At 41.2% G+C, this 16,565-nt stretch overlaps 1 protein-coding gene across 5 annotated transcripts in view; it reads right to left on the bottom strand.

Annotated features, from left to right (window-relative positions):
• Nucleotides 1–13,248, bottom strand: part of ntng2b (netrin g2b) — a 61,594-nt gene extending 48,346 nt beyond the window's left edge. For all 5 annotated transcript variants that reach the window (XR_006358133.1, XM_044012234.1, XM_044012235.1 and 2 more), the window contains exons 1-2: nt 12,838–13,248; nt 10,920–11,651 (exon numbers count right to left, since the gene is read on the bottom strand). Coding sequence is in view for 4 of the 5 variants with exons in the window: in XM_044012234.1 (XP_043868169.1) it covers nt 10,920–11,138 (219 nt within the window). In the remaining variant the exon portion in view is untranslated. The remainder of the gene's footprint in view (nt 1–10,919; nt 11,652–12,837) is intronic.
• Between the last annotated feature and the right edge of the window lie 3,317 nt (nt 13,249–16,565).

The raw sequence follows: 16,565 nt of genomic DNA, 5'->3' as shown, positions 1-16,565 counted from the left end.
TCTTACATCTGCATCACCTCAGAGTTTTAATATTTACACAAAGAAAACCCAAAGATCCATACGGTCATCTCACCTGGTAGATAGTATCACACAAATAATGCACTAATTAATCTGATCAGGGCCCATTATTGTCTGAAATCATATCAAAAGTATTCATTTACACAGCCACTGACTTTATTTTTTAATATATTTTACTGTATATAATGTAGTTGCAGCACAACAGTCTAAAATCCAAGTCCCAAAGCTGTCATTTCTTACACAATAAAGCTATTTTTTTATCTGTTAAATATTTCGAAAAAAAACATCTTTAAATGTAGGAGGAACATTTTATTTAGACAAATAATTAGCTGCGGTTCCCCGTGGAGCTTTCACTTGTTCCCAGCCTCCACCTGTGTTTTCTATTCTCTTGCAGTAACTTATTACCTTTTACAGCTGATGTTGTTATTATTATTTCATTTATTGGGAGTCCAATAGTCTTTCTGGATTTTACTGCATTGTGCTTAACAAGCTCTTGATGGAGTGCAGAGTATAAATATCTTGTTTTTTTTCTTTCTTTTTTTACACCTCCACCTCCTCCCTCCTCTCAGGCTTCCTCTCCTTTCCTTTTTTTGCTCTTATTATTGTGTCTGTCTTATATTACTTCTAACCGTAGAGTTTAAGTATGTGACCAGTAATGCCTTATTGGTAAGGCGATGCTAATTATGTTGACAGCAGTAAGAATATTTTTAGAATTTTTGGGATTTTTTTTAGTATTATTGTACAAAGGACAAAGAAGTGGTATAAATAGTCCTTGAGGAAGGCTAACACTTTAAAACATTTGACCCACATATGACAAAAACATGAACAACAGTAGCTTGTTGCATTTTACATTTTTGCACACTACTTTTTATATTTTTTAGGCTTGCTGAAATGTGCTACTTTTATCAAGTGACATCTACATAGTTACGTAGTGTTTAACTTGTGCTTAACGTGAATCCTCAGTGAACATTATTATGGCCAAAGAGAGAGAGAGAATGTTTTTCAAGCTATTTTACCAAAGCTTTTCTTGCTTTTATTAGACACGGCACAGTTTACGTGAAAGGAGGCGAGCTTGTGTCGGGGATTACATGCAGCAAAAGACTGAGGTCAGAACTGAACCGCGACCACTGGAGAGGACTCACTGCTCTTCCGGCTTCTGCTACAACCAGGTGAGATACAAGCACCCTGGACCGAGAACCTTATTATTACTCATTTTCAACAGTTTTATCCTCTACTTGAGGGTCTCATTGGCATTTATCCAGATTATGGGATGAAGCCTCCAAAGAGAACCTACCTACACACAAAGGGAGAACATGCAAATTCCACACAGAAAGGTCCTTAGTCGAACCGGCATCCAAAACGGCAACCTTCTTGCTGTGAAGCACCTCTTCAACAACACTTCAATATTTTACTTATTTAAACTATGAATGTGAATAAGTCTGGGTTTAATAATAAGGAAAACTGTTCATCAGCAAATAATAACAGCAAAAATAATATTGTAAAGAAATAACTTGAAACATTGCTGAGTACACACTTGATTGATGTGGAAGAAGAAGTAGTAGTTTGGGCACATCACTAAGGTGTGCAATGGAAGACAGCAGTGATTAACATTAAAGAAGATGAGACACTTGAAAAGTAATAATCAATCAAATCAAATGATAATATTAGGCTACAACCACCCAAACCTAAATTAGGTATATTACCCCAGCATTTTTTTTTAAATGACCATTTTCAATGACTGGAGGGTGTGTGTGTTCACCTCTTTGTCATTATACTCATTAAATTTTAGTTTTAATGCGGATGAAAACGGCAGCAATTTAAAAAGGATGTGATTTTTTGCAGCTTCATTTATCCTCTTATTAGAGTGATGCAGGAAATTAACTAACCATAATGACTGCCTATTTAACCATTAATTAAATTAAAGCCATGACTGAGATACTGGAATTACACATTAATGTAATGAAGTGTTGCCAGTGCTTTAGTTCAGCACAGCAGAATTAGATCATGGTGACATTTAAGTGATAGTCAAACCAGCAAACACTCGGGGGGAGACCTAAAAGTTAGCTGTAAATAGTTTGTAATTCTACACTTGATGGAAAATGGTTGATGTCATCAGCAGGAGGCGAGCTCTTGTACATGTGCAAACCCACATGTGCTTGCTAATGAGAGTTGTGCATAATGAATGGGCTGCAAGTTGTGTATTCAGCCGTATTGCACACAAATACAGCTGTGTATATTATATGGTGCACGCTCAGAGAATGTAGATGAACATAATGAAGTCATTTAAAGTCTTTCTTTGGATGTTTTCATAATTTTCCAGCGAGTTGTTTGAAATTTGAAACAAACTTTCTACTTGCCTATTTGAGCTTGGATACCCAACCTGATGGGTTTGGGTTTGGGTTCAGACAAATATTTTGAAATTGGTCTGAATGATTTGTGAAAAATACCTAATTCTAATTTTTCTAATATGCAATATATGCTTTGAGTCAAGCAACAGAACAATATTAACTGTATTATAGAATTTCAAAGGACATGGAACATTCCCACATGTGACCTTATCAAAATGATGAGAACTAAAATATATGAGTTGTTTTTTTATAAATGACATTAAGTGTCATTGAACACAGACCAATCAATAATGTCGTGATTTAACTGCAGCCTTTGCGATTTGCTAATAGCGTTGTTTTCAAATGGTGATTTTGGGTCACTCATATACAGCTACTCATACACTTACTGCACACGCGCCACTCACACCACACTCCCTGACAATTAGGGTTAGGATTAGGATTTGGGATTATAAATGGGGCGTGTCATGAGTGGGGGTGTGCGGTGTGAGTGTCGGTTATGCTATGAGCTGACCGCAGACCACAGCAGGACACCTCTCTTTTGATTGGGATGTGATTATTTGTTCAGCCCTAGTTGGATTTGGTCTTGTTGGCTGAGCCGACCTGAGTCCATGTGTATGTCTTTTCATGTTATATCTACGTGCGCAATGAAGGTCATTTACACAGCGTGTGTCTGTAAACAGGGAGAACGAGCAGTTACCATGGTAAAAGTGACACAAACTCAGTGGAGCCTGGGTCTGGTTTTGGTAAGACTGGGTTAGTCTAGTTGAGAAAAATGCGGCGTATGCAGTACTCTAATGCCTGTAGAGGATTTTGGATGGAGTATCACCTCAAACAGCAGTTTCTTCTTTATGATCTAAGCTCTAACGTGAAAGCAATACTGCATCATATCAATATACTGTGCAAGCTCGGATCATGTGTCACTGCTTCTTTGCAGTCGGTCACTTTTTTTCCTCCACGTCCTTTGCCAAGGAGCAGCATCTGCCGACGTTACCGCCTTTTGAATAGAGTCATTGGGCTGTACCTAGGGAAAGGGGGCAGTCACTCAAACCCACTGTAGTGATCTAATAACAAAGGCAAAAGTTACAATCCTGCAAGGCCGCGATTATAAATCATCTGATATATGGTGACAACACAGAGAGGAGAGAAAACTCCAAACATAAGCAAAGCCTGAGCCTTTGCTGAGGGAAGCTGTACGGCACAGAAGAGCCTATACATGACCATTATGCATGTGCAGTGAAACTATAGTATCTTTATACCAAAAACTGCACATAATCTATCTCTTTCTTCACCAGAATGACACAGAGTATTGGATAACACAATTATCTCCCTTGCACTGACTCGGATAGAGATCACTGTCTGTGCAAACACACTTAGGATGATAATCTACAATACTCATAAGCAAGTGCAACCAGGAAAGATAATAATTATTAGATAAGTGGGCAGGGGGGTGTAGTTGAAATGAGAAGCTGGTTTTATTCAAAAGCTGCTCTGTAGTTAAGTGTAGTGGCCCTGCTGCTTCTGTGCTCTCTATCGCGGCGTCCCATGACCTTACGACAGACACACGTCTGCATAAACAAGACTGGATTAGTCGTCTGTCGTTCTTGGAGTGAACCAAAACCTACAAATCCTATTGAAAATGATCACACTGTTCCATACACAGTGGAAACGGCAGGCTTGCTCCAGGAAGTGTGTGTTTGAGACGGTGTGTGTGTTTGAAGAAGTTTAAAATCACAATTAACTGCTTTATTCAACATTCACTCAGGAGCAAAAATGACTCGTCATGATAAAGCTTTTGTCCATATCGTCCAGCTGCAGTTTGAATTCAACATTAAAGGAGGAGAGATCAATATGATCATTTTTGTTGACTCGCTCACATCACTTTGTTGAGACCAAAAGCTGCTCTTCATCTGTCTGCTCTGACCTTCTGAGTTTTAGCCGCAGCAGAGGTGACATGTATGTGCTGTTACATTACATAGGCTTGATGATTTTGATCCCTCCTGAGAGATTTATGTTTAAGCCCTTTGTGTGCCCTGTCCTCCTTATCCCGCTCTGTCCGCTGCCACTACTCTGCCCCGCTCCAGTGTATCTGTTCCATGTAAACACACTCTCGCTCGCTCACACGTCCACACACAGACAGACAGACCCACAAACACACACATACAGAGCCTGAGCCAACTGCTGCGGCAGGTGGCCCGCGCCGCTAAGCCCCTCCAGCAATTATTCTCGCCGGAATCCCGTCTCCACGACAACGGCCACCATGATGCCCCACAGCCATGAGTTACTTCCTTGTTATCACTTGCGGTGCAAGAATGCCATTGGAAACATCTCATTAATAACTTCTCAAGTGTGATAGTGTTGCCTCGCTGTGCGGCCACAAGCACGGACTACCTCGTTTGATTTTTGAGACTCTGTGAACCCAAAAAATCATTGTCGCTTTACAAGTCATATATTTCAAGGTTTTTTGAACACAATGGCAGTAACGAAGCACTTACTGGTTGCCTATGGATATATAAAGCTGCCATAATGCATTTATGCAGGCATAAAGCACAAAGAAAACTGCGCTCTCCTTGTCGTCCCGTCCCTCCCTCTTGCTTTTATGACCGTTTCCCGTCCCCTGAAACTTTTTTCAGTCATCGCCTCTCTTTATTTCTTCCTCCCCTTATATAAGTTTCTAAGTTATATTGCCAGCAAGGGGAATAAAGGTAAGGACGCACACTCAGAGAATACAATTTATTTTGTTTTGGTGAAACATCAAATGAAATGACCTTCCCATTAAAAAGGCCACAGAGGGGAAGAGGAAGGGATATTGCTTTTTCACTTATAACGTTAATCTTTTATTATGTTGAAATGTTTTTCCATCATACTGGAGGTTCTTGTTATCCCGTGAAGATTCATTGTGTGTGTGTGTGTGTGTGTCTGTGCTAGTGTTTGCACTGTACAGTATGTGTGTGTATTTTGGTGTGTGCCTACATGTGTAAATTATAAATCTGCCTTTTGATTTTTATGACCTGCTCACTAAGCAGCAGTTGACAAGTGTAAATGTGTCTGTGTGTGTGTGTGTGTGTGTGTGTGTGTGTGTGTCTGCAAGCCAAAGTCAATGTTAACGGGGGAATGAATGATTCTTTTGGAGGAGGAGAGGAGGACAGAGCGGGGGACGAGACGCTGCTCCAGAACAGAGGCCACAGTTTGCGCTGCTCACATCACCGTAGTTGGGCCATTACATGATTAAGCGCTGGCTGGACAAAATAGTTACAAAGCTTATCACCAAATTAGTGAATATCAGTGGTTTAGTCAAATGATGAAAGGCAGATTTTTTGGTTGTAGACGCTTTAAGGGCAGAAAACAAACACCTGTGTAACCCAGAAACATTTCACAAATCTGCGGTAAAACTTTGAAAGCGATTACATTTGTTATACCTCTAAATGTGTTTGTACAATGCATAAACATCATATCACTGTATATTGTACCTGTGTTATGTACAATTGAAGAAATGTATGTCGTTATTGAATTACTGCCCGGACATTAGTAAGTGCACTGTACAAACAAAATATCAGAGAGAGTTATTGTTACTGAATTCAGGTAAAAGCTTTTTTTATTGAGGCCTGTTGTTGAATCTAAACTAATCATAAAGGAGAGGGCGTTTATATAAAGGCAGACGCAGAGTTTATGAAGTTTGACTTTAATCTCGGAGACAATTGATAGGAGATGTGCGTCAGAGCTTTTTATATTATGTTTTTGTCAGAGTGATTTGGCATGACCTAGCATGAACCAGCAATACTGTTTTTTTCTGCCTTGATTGTCAATGTTCAGTCAAAAACTCTGTGATCATAGTTACAATACAATACATAGTTTCTAATCCCACGGTAACCTTTTTTTAAAAAATTATTTTAGTTTTTGTCTGTGGCTCTGACTCTCGTGACATCACTTAAGGCAACTGACGGTATCAGATATTATTGAGCTTCAAACAGCTCTATACGAGTTTCTTCACACATGCAGGTCTATAAAAAAAACACTTTGATGTGTAAAATCGGTGCAATTTCCCTTTGAGTGTCTGGACTGGTTTGACAGTGTTTAAGTAAAACGCTGGTATTCTCTCTGGTATTTCTCCACACTTTGTATTGAAGAAGAATCCTTGTCGTTCCTTGGTCATGATACATTGTATCCACCTTTTCCGATTGTACGGATGTCTTGGGTAATTTGAACTCTAGTAAGAACATCACTCGGGGCAAAGAGCACAAGTTTCTCTCGCAAACTTTAAATTATCAGAATCATCATCTCAAACATTTGCTTTTGAGCCGGACCAAAAGTAAACACAGTGTATTCCCTTGGAAATCTTTGCAGAAAAGTATTTCAAAAAGTATTTTTGGAAAGAATCATGTCCTTTTCCCCCAAACCCATAGTTGTTGACATAGTCGGGCAGTGAGAATTGTGCCATTGCACAAAAACACTTCAGCAGAAATAATCTCAAATATATACAGAGGCTGCCATGGGATGACTTCCTGTTTCCTGTCCTCTTTGCTCTCATCTCTGTTTCCCAAATCTCTGCGACTGAAGCGCTGTCATGAACTGTTGTCAAAAGCGAACAATACATATGACCTGTATCACCAAACCAGCTGTCGGTCCTGTGATCCCGACTGGTGCAACATGGCGACTTCCTGAGTTCACCTCGCGCTGTCTCAGCCGCTGCAGTCAATCCCTCTTAGAATCACCGGAGATAGTCGGAGATAAATCTCACTTATAACTGTCCTCCTGTTTCTGCCAACGCATCTAAACACTCACTGATCACTTTCATCTGTGTCCTTATGGGGAAACAAGCCACGCCATTACATCACCATAGCATTCACCTCCTCCTTTGGTCACTTTACTGTGGTTGTCTGTTTCGTTCCCTCCCATCTCTGTCTCTTTGTTAATTATGTCCAACACTATCAGACCTGCTTGTGCTGTGAGTCCACGTTCACCTGAGCTATCTTTTACACCAGCGAGGTGCATCAGCAACAGCCCACTGCTGGGTGTGGGTGGCCCTTTTGGGCGGCCTTGATGCCTCACCACTGGGCAGTTGGATGTGGTAGGACTACACCAGGCAGGGAGTGTGAGGTATGGGCATAGGCCCAGTCTGAGAAGCACTGATTCACACTACCAGCTGCCATTTCCTCCTCTTCCTGCATGCTCCCCTTCCGCTGCTGCGCCGTTTCTCTCTCTTCTCAGGTCTATTTTTAGAGCTGGCTGATTTCTACTTTCTAAAATGGGCAAATGTGTTGTTGAACAGGAAGATATGTGTGTGTGTGTGTGTGTGTGTGTTCTGTCTTTCTTGGACATACTACTGTGTGCCGTGCACATGCTTCACACGCCTTCTGCTCCCTGTTTAGTGTCACCGCACACCGTACATTCCTGCACACGTGCACGCATCCCATTTGCATTTGGCTCCTCTCTGTTCTCGTCCTCAAGGGAGACGATTGATTGAAGGTTTCTGTTCAAAACCAAAAACAGCAGAGCCTTTTTTGAATGCAGCGTTTTCACATCGACACAGTGTGTACTGTGGAACCGTGGTCTGATTTCATCTTTCTGCTTAGCTAAGCTTGGATCTTCCTCACCTCTCCCTCATCATTAGCTATCCCCCTCTGCAACACACTGCCTCACCCCCCCAACCTCCTTACGCCATCATCCTCAACTGCAAGCTAAGACTATAGTAGCTAGCATAAAAAGAAACTACAAAGAAACTACTGAAGCTCCTAACGCAGCGCTCGTGACAGTAGCGCCTTTGTCAAAGTGCTGGAAGCCCGTTATGTTTAAAGAAGCCAACGTGCTGGCCTGTTTGGCTGAGGAGAAAAGATGCTGCATTCCCTGGGAGCAAGAGTGATAAATAGAGTAGAAGAAATGCATCCCTGTGGAGATGGAGAGACCAAAACTACTGTAAACCAATGCAAGCAGGGGAAGCTTCATTATGCCTCCACGTCAGAACCCCCAAAACTAAATTCTCCCATAGTTTTTTTTAGGAACACACTGTAGCACTCATAGGGGAGAGAAGAAGGGGGGGGATTATTTTGCATCTTCCGCAGTATGTCTCAAGTCTTATTAAGGATGAGCAGCTCTGCGCGCTGGGTGATGCAGTCTTTTTTTTTCAGTGCCCTGACTTTCCCTTCACTTATGGGATTGCCGAATGAGTGAGTGAATGTAAATGTACACCAATTAGATAAGAAGTCGGCTTTTCTGTAAAGCTGCCAAAATCCGGGGGCAAGAGGAAGAGGGGGAAAATTGCAGCTTGCCTGAAAATAAATGATCTGTATACCAATAACCCTTTACCACTACCTCACCGGTGTGTCCAGAAGAGAGAGAGGAAGAGACGATGCTGAAAACCTTGATTCTCTGCTGAAGTGAAGTGTGTTCAAATGATTTAAACCTGAGAAGTTGGAATGTTGCTTCACTAGCTAATGTAGAGATTTTAAGTTTTTTTACATGCAAAGAATATAGGTTACTGTTGTTGTGCTGAAAGTGTTTTAAATGAGACTTAAAACTGTCATGTGTAAATTTAAAATCTGTTACATTTAAACCAAATCAAACCAAGTCACAAAGAGTTCACACAGTGCTGATTAAGCCCATCAGCTCCACACGACTCTCTCTGCGTTTCTCCGTATAGTGGTGTATAGATCTTATGTCACACTGCGACATTCCCGCCCTGCACACAGGAAGTGATTCATTTTACATTAAGACAGATGGGGCAACAGCAATATTGCACTAATGAAGCATTATGTCTTGGAATATTAACAGGTTGGAATATGAAAAAAATGTTCACAAGTCACTAGTGAACATTGAGCAGTGAGTTCTGCAGATGGATGGGATAAACTTTTCTTGCCCCTGCACTACGAGTGTATACAAACAAATGCTCCCTCTGTCGGACCTAACAGTTTTGCTGGACAGAGCTTGTCTTCAGATTAAATATGCAGCATGCAAACAGGCGGAATAATAACAACATAAAGCAACAAAACAATTCTCCAAAAGTTACAACCCGCACCTTTAAACCTGCCCTGCTTTCTCATTATATGGGACTTTGAGTCTGACATCCAGTCCCTCTCTATTGTAAACTTTCATCTCACTGCTTCTTTACTCTCTAAATCCCTAGCTGGTGCACTATGGTGCCTGGTTCAATCCCCACAGCCACCGATGACCTGAGAGGAACCCAAACTTTCCACTATAAAGACGCTGTCCGATTTCAAAGTGCTGACTAAGACCAGACTTCCTGTCCCACCCTGTATACCTCGCTTTCTTTCGCTCCCGTCAGCTGGGCAGCAAACCCTAGATCCTTTGGATGGAGCAAGGCTGGCCAACCCTTGTAAGGAAGCCCATTAAGGAGCCCATCAATATTTCATCATTGCTCACTCAGAAACATAGTTATAGAAGTTTCCAGGCCAGGGCCATTAGGGGGCAGACGTCAATACGTTATGGCAGCAAGCCTCTCTCTTCACTTTCTACACCCCCCCACCCCCCCTTTTCTTTGCCTCCGTCCGTCTACCCTCTCAAGAGAAGTCATCGGAGAAGCTTTCTGAAGACGACAGTGGTTTCCGCTACCTCTACATTAAACAAATCATTAACCATTAGGTATCCAACGAGCACAATATCCTTTCCTGCTCCTGTCAGATGACCCTAACTACTTTTATCAGTCTCAGTGAGAGGAAGAGCAGGAGACTCGAGAGGAGGATTGTTTGTAACATCTGTTTTCACATAACAAATCTTAAGTAACACAAACAGCTAATTAACAACATGGTGTGATTGATTCATGTGATGTGATGTAGACAGACTTAAACACTTGTGAAATTTAAGCTCACGATGAGTTTCAGCACCTTCTGTAATTGCCAACTCAATGAGCGGACATGGACGCTCAATCGCTGTCAAATATAAAACTTTCCTCAGAAGACGCAGGGTGACGCTTAATTGCAGTCTTCTCAGGATTACAATGATTTTATAACCCTTGTTTCAAATTATTACACCTACATTAACTGGGATGGGAACTAGCCTGCAGGCTTAAGTGTGTGTTAAATATTGCTGTGGCAGACATTTTAATGAGTTTTCCTCCCGCTCACCCTTCAGTGTCCTTGGAACTAAAAGGTCCTGCTATTTAACCAGAGGAAATGTGAGGTCCTCTAAAGCCCAAATCAAACCGGATCCAATTAATGCCAAGTCCACATTAATGTAAACAACACCTCCAGAGCTCTCTGAGGATGTTAACAGTCACGCCAAGTTATTACACTCACACTACATCATCCTTTTTTTAGATCTGGCTGTGGCTTTTTTAGTGTGAATCCTCCTCTGATTTGAAGTTGACCATTTATCTGTCACTACTTTTTATATATTGTCACACTAACATAACTGTGATTCCCAAAATGATGTTGCTTTTATGCTCTTAACTATAAATTAAATGCATTTTTTTCTACACACATCACATGAAACGTGTTTACATTACATATCTTTTTTTTTTGTTTTTAATATAATCAATAATAGGTTTATATTTTAAAGTAAATAATTGAAAAAAAGTATGCTTATTCAGCTGCAGGAACTCACCAGAGTGCAAAACCTCTCCGGGGGGTTTCCACACGTGATTCCGGGTGGATCTACCTTGATCCGCATGTAGTCTTTCATGGACGCGGGTTTGGGCTGGCACGCGTAATGCTCCCACACTGAGCCCTCATCCGTGCTCACCAGGGATTTGCACAGTTCGTACTGGCCTAGAGTGGAGGCCACACAGTGCAGGAGCAACAGTAACACGGCCTGGAGGAGCATGGCAGGCTGGGGGAGTGTTTGGAGCGAGGTCCGGCGCAGGGTGAGGGGGCCACGGAGCTCAGAGGAGAGGTGACGCGCATGGAGTGGTGATCATGAGGAAATGGTGGACATCCCTATACCACCATACTGCTATACTTTGAATGGACACGACTCGCCTCCAGGTTTATAAATTCCCTAAATAGCAGGAAAAACACAGTATCGGCAACTTTGGCTCAGTGTCTCTTCATAAATATTGACGGCTCATGCAGAGCCCAGATACTTTGCTGATTGGAAGACTGACTTCCCGAGGAAGATGGGCGGTGGATGGAGAGGCGGATAATGTTACAGAGATTGTTCTTGCTGGCATATACTTTCACCATAGTGTTGCAGGGAGTTGGGTGTGGGAGCGTCAGCGTGCATCCATGTCTCAGAGAGCGGCGTCCTGCGGACAAACAGTGGGGCAAGTCGGGCAGGGTGACGGAGAAGTCGCCGTGTCCTCAGGTGCATCCATTGGACTGAGCTCCAGTGATTGTCCTGGAGCAAAAAAAATAGAGACAAACGTGAGAGAAGCAGAGAGTTAGAGCGGTGGTTAATGACTCGTCATTCATTCTTAATGCAAGAATAATCCTGAAAAGTGAAGATGAAATCAAGCACAGTGCTTCCCTTTTTTGATGTTGGACTTTTGAATATATTGTTAATAAAAATATATTATTATTTAGTGAGTGTCGTCTTTAAATCTGCCTTTTTGGTACAACAAATGAAACATCTGTAGATCACGCGGTTATCGTTGAAGTAAATGCGTGTCACTCACTTTATGTCAGTCACTTGGTAAAAAAGAAAAGCAAAAAAAAGCTCAGAGATGAGTTCATCCTGTCCCTCAAACCTTTGGCGCAGTCGTTGACACTAAAATGAGGAGAGCTCCACATTAAAAACGCAAGAAAGACGCAGCAACGTGTGGATGAACTTGTGCGTAAAAACACGTGCTCTGCCGCCGCCGGTTTGTGTGTGTGTGTGTGTGAGAGAGAGAGAGAGTTGTAATCGCTCCTGTGTCACTGCTGCTGAAGGTACAGCTGTATTTGACGTAATGGCACAGTAAGTAACACCAAAAACTTAATTATGTGGTTCGGGTTGTTTTTAAATGGAGACTCCTTTTATCTGTGAAGTTTGAAAAAGATTCAATTTTACTTCAGCCTGTTGTCGTTAATTTAATAATAAACTTTAAGCAGAACAAACTGCAGTGGGACTCGTCATTGGGAGGTGCGTTCACTGCAATTATAATTCAGGTTTTAAACGGAATATATTAACACATGAATTAACACAAGGTGACATTCTGTGCTGTGTGGATCCATTGATCACAATCCGACTGTCATCCCACACGAACACAGAAGAAGCCAGGTCCTTGCGCAACCCTGTCCCACGCTTCCCCCGTGGACTCTGTGACTTTACTTCACTTGTGAAGTCGCCAAATTCAATTTCCACAGCACTGACAGTAACTGTAAGGGTGTGCCAGCCCACCTCAGTAGTACATTCCATCGCGCACGTTACATTTGTAGTATTATGTTTCTATATTTATATTTATATAAATCCTCACAATTACGCATGGATTTGTGTGAAACTGTGCTTCCTCCTGACATCGTGTGTAGCTTCTCGGTGTTCGCACAGATGCATCGTCTTACAGGATATTTGTTTATTTTTAAATCTGATCAGATAAGGCACTTACTTCAAACATGCATCCGTGAAAACACCGTCGTCCTCTCTTTGGCCACAAAAATCCTCTCCGTCCGTCCTCACTGTACTCCCGTGATCTGCCTGTTTGATTGTGCCTTCTCTTCTGTTGGATACTTTTTTTTCCCCTTTTTTTTTAAAAAAAGAAATAAAATCACGCCGTGAATGGCTGCGCAGATCGTTGATCGCTGTCCTAGATCTGGAACGGCAGGGAAACGAGGACCGAAATCCAGGAGTATCAAAAGTATAAAATATTGACTTTGAGGAAAAGCTTGTGCCCGCCCTCCGTCCCCTCTCTCCTCCTACTGTCCCTACTTTACAAGCTCGGGTTTACCCGGGATGCTCAAGGGCAGATAGAGAGAGAGAATAAAGAGGCTTTATGGAAAATATCACCCTCCCTCCTCCTCCTCTCTCTCTCTAATACCGTGGCTAAATCCTTTACCATCACTTTCAATCACTATCTGAGCTTTTATCTGCTCCAGTCCTGCTGCCTGAACCGGGGCGGTGCAACTTCCCTGCTCCGCTCCGACTCCAAAGTGTTCCCCACAAGGTCCGGTCTGCAGCCTGCTCGACTTAAAGGACCAGCAGATAAAACACGGGAGATGGTGGTGTTGTATTCCCTTCTCCTAATGTGCTCAGATGTTAAAAAAACGGACTGAAAAAAACACGTAATGGAGGCTGAACTTATTTTCAGTATAGTGTGTAATGTGTTATAAAGAAAATTGGATTACAAACGCACACACACACACATACACTGACAATTGTGCACAGCTATTCTTCTGAGGACACTGCATTGACTTGGATTCATTTGGACAGCTTGACCAAACCATAACCAGTTAATGCCTAACCTTAATATAACCACAATTCAACTCAGAAATAATTCAATTTTATTTATAATATTCTGCCACATAAGGACCAGGTTTTGGTCCCCATGAGGAGGACTGGTCCTGACAAGATCAGTGTTTATGCCAGAAAGGGTCCTGCACACACACTTTAAATGTTATATTGAGACTTGCAATGCACCTATGGCTCAATATTCCACTTTATTGTATTGTTTATTCCGTGTAGAATTACCTTAAATTGCCTTATAACATTAAATAACACAATGTTCTGCAATGTTGTTAACTTTTTTTTCCCTTTGCTCTCTCCAGTGTGTGAGAATGAAATCTTTGTTCTCTCTAGGATTATTATGCACAATCAGATGAGATTCTTTATGTTCAAGTACCACACTTTCATCCTGTGGCAGAGTGGTGCTGTCCATGGTCCTGAACCTTTCATTTTCCACAATGTCGATTACAGTCATTCTTGGAGACTGGCTCTGGACATATTGTGGTTCACCAAATACAATTTCAAAACAATGTCCTGACTTTTACTTGTTGTTTTAGTTGTTTCATTATCATTAACATTAACAACATGCATAAAATAAAGTTGTGATTCATTTATCAGTCATATATCTCTTGATAATGGCTGGTTTACCAGTAAAGTTAAAACACAATATTAGGTGTTTTTTAGTGAGTAAGACCCCACATTTCACCAGGGTTTTGTTTTCAGTTTACAGCCACTACTGCTCAAGTTGTCATGTCATTAGTTTGAGCTGTAAACATTTCTTAGCAGAGTCTTATTTACATACGTAACTTATGGCCTGTGGGAGAAGTTGTTATTGAGGAGACATGGTTCAGGTACAGCTTGGAATTTAACCTTTGGCCTCTGCTGCTTCGACTTTGACACGCAAATTATTTTATTCAGAGATAATGAACAGAGTGCAAGTCATGTTTTGCTGGCCTCTAGTGGTTTGACTTTTCATCGTGTTGCATTCATGTAACCTGAAAGTGAGTGACTACCATTGCTGTTTGGTGTGTGCTCACAAATGCTACTAAGCACACTTCTAACCTCACGTGATCACACCCAGCATCAGGTCAGACATGAAACAGGCTCATGCACCTGCACGTTGAAAGTTTATTATTAAATCACTGAATTAACCCTTTAATCTTGGTTTTAACATACACTGGATATAAGAATGGATGCAATCGTCTGGTTATTAAACACATCTCCATTGTGAGGTCTCCACATTTGTGATTTGACTGGCCATTTTTATATACAGTATACAGTCCAAAGGTTTTTCTAATCTATAAATTTATATCAAACAGTAAGAAATAAACTAATCTCTAATTTATCTATTCGTGTACCAATGGACACTCATGAGAGGTGGTCATAAATGAACATTTTGGTATGAAATAAACAATTATTGTCATGAGTAAATAATCTGGTGATAATTTCTGCACCTTAATTCAAAATGTTTTGCACCAAAAGCCAAAAACCCAAAGATATTACATTTCTAATTGACATTTTTCTTGAAACATGACTCAAGTCATTCATCGATTATGAGTGATGGGCGTTTCAAGCAAAAACACAAACAAGATATATTGAAATAATCTACACTCCAGTGCATCAGCGCTAGTGAAAGTAATGCACGGTTCACGGCACGATGAGCTCAGAGGAGCAGCTTCAAGATGCATTCAAGAAACCTCTTAAAATGTCATCACTTCTGCAGACACACATACACACATGTCTACGCACTATAGCTGCTGCTACTGCCAACTTGTGATAATGCACCATAAAATTAGTTTGTCATTGAAGTAATAGGTAATAGTATTTTTGTATCTTTTCAATTAAATAACAAATACTCACATTAATTGATTTATTTTTTATAATCAAATTATGATATGTTCATGCAAAACCAGAATATTTTTTAATTTTCTGCCTGCCGACTAACTGAGGATGTTCAGGTAGATTATATGTCTGAATGTGGCACACAAAAGGCAAACCCACCTAATTTTGGAAATCACTTAACTAACACTCTTATACTGCCATGTGAACAGATGTGTATAATCAGCTCACAGTGAGCCAGGACACTGTAATTCACACTTCAGAGGTGAATGTCAACCATCTGGGCTTCGATCATTCACACCTCTCCTCTGGTTTTATAGGAACACGAGAAAAAGGAGGCCAAAAGGCAAGTGGGGCAGCAGAAGAAAGAGACGTATGATTCACAAGAAATTGTGAACCTTTGTATGAAATGCGGACAGTACACCCAGGAGAGGATCGATAGTTTGTCCTTGCAGGGCTTTTCCTCTCATTTCGCATCTTTGAGATGAGTCTTAACACTTTTTGTACTGTACTGAGGCACTTAAGAGGAGAGGACCCCCTTTTTCCCCAGGACTTTGACCAGGGACAGACAGAAAGACAGATTTTACTCTCAGGGATCAATAGATCCTTACAAATACAGCATTTACTCATGAAACTGCCTTTGATATAGAATAACACGGGGCCTTTAATCGACACTGCTCTTGAACAAAGGCGGGAAATGGGGTCTGCTGAATTAGTCAAATGGCTTCTGAGTCAATGATAAAACAAACTGTTAACCTCTTCCTTCTCTTCCACTCACTTTCCTAGTGTGATTGGTTTCAGTCATCACAGATTTAGCGATGCAAAATTAAGCAGCAAACATTTATTTCACAAATGGGTAAGGATTACATTTGCAGCCTCTGTGATTAATAAACCGAAACCATGATCATGTTTAGCTAACAACACCTTTTGACTACAGCTGTGTGTGATTTTACACTTAACTCACCTGGATGTGCATCAGTAACCTGAGAGAAATGTCAACCCTCATCATGATCGATGAGTGATTTTATATGCAGGAATTCAATTATATCGACCACA

Source organism: Solea senegalensis, linkage group LG21 (genome assembly GCF_019176455.1).
Source record: "Solea senegalensis isolate Sse05_10M linkage group LG21, IFAPA_SoseM_1, whole genome shotgun sequence".
NCBI lineage: Eukaryota > Metazoa > Chordata > Actinopteri > Pleuronectiformes > Soleidae > Solea > Solea senegalensis.
Note: the sequence above shows the minus strand (reverse complement) of the source record. Positions and strands in the feature narration are given on the sequence as shown.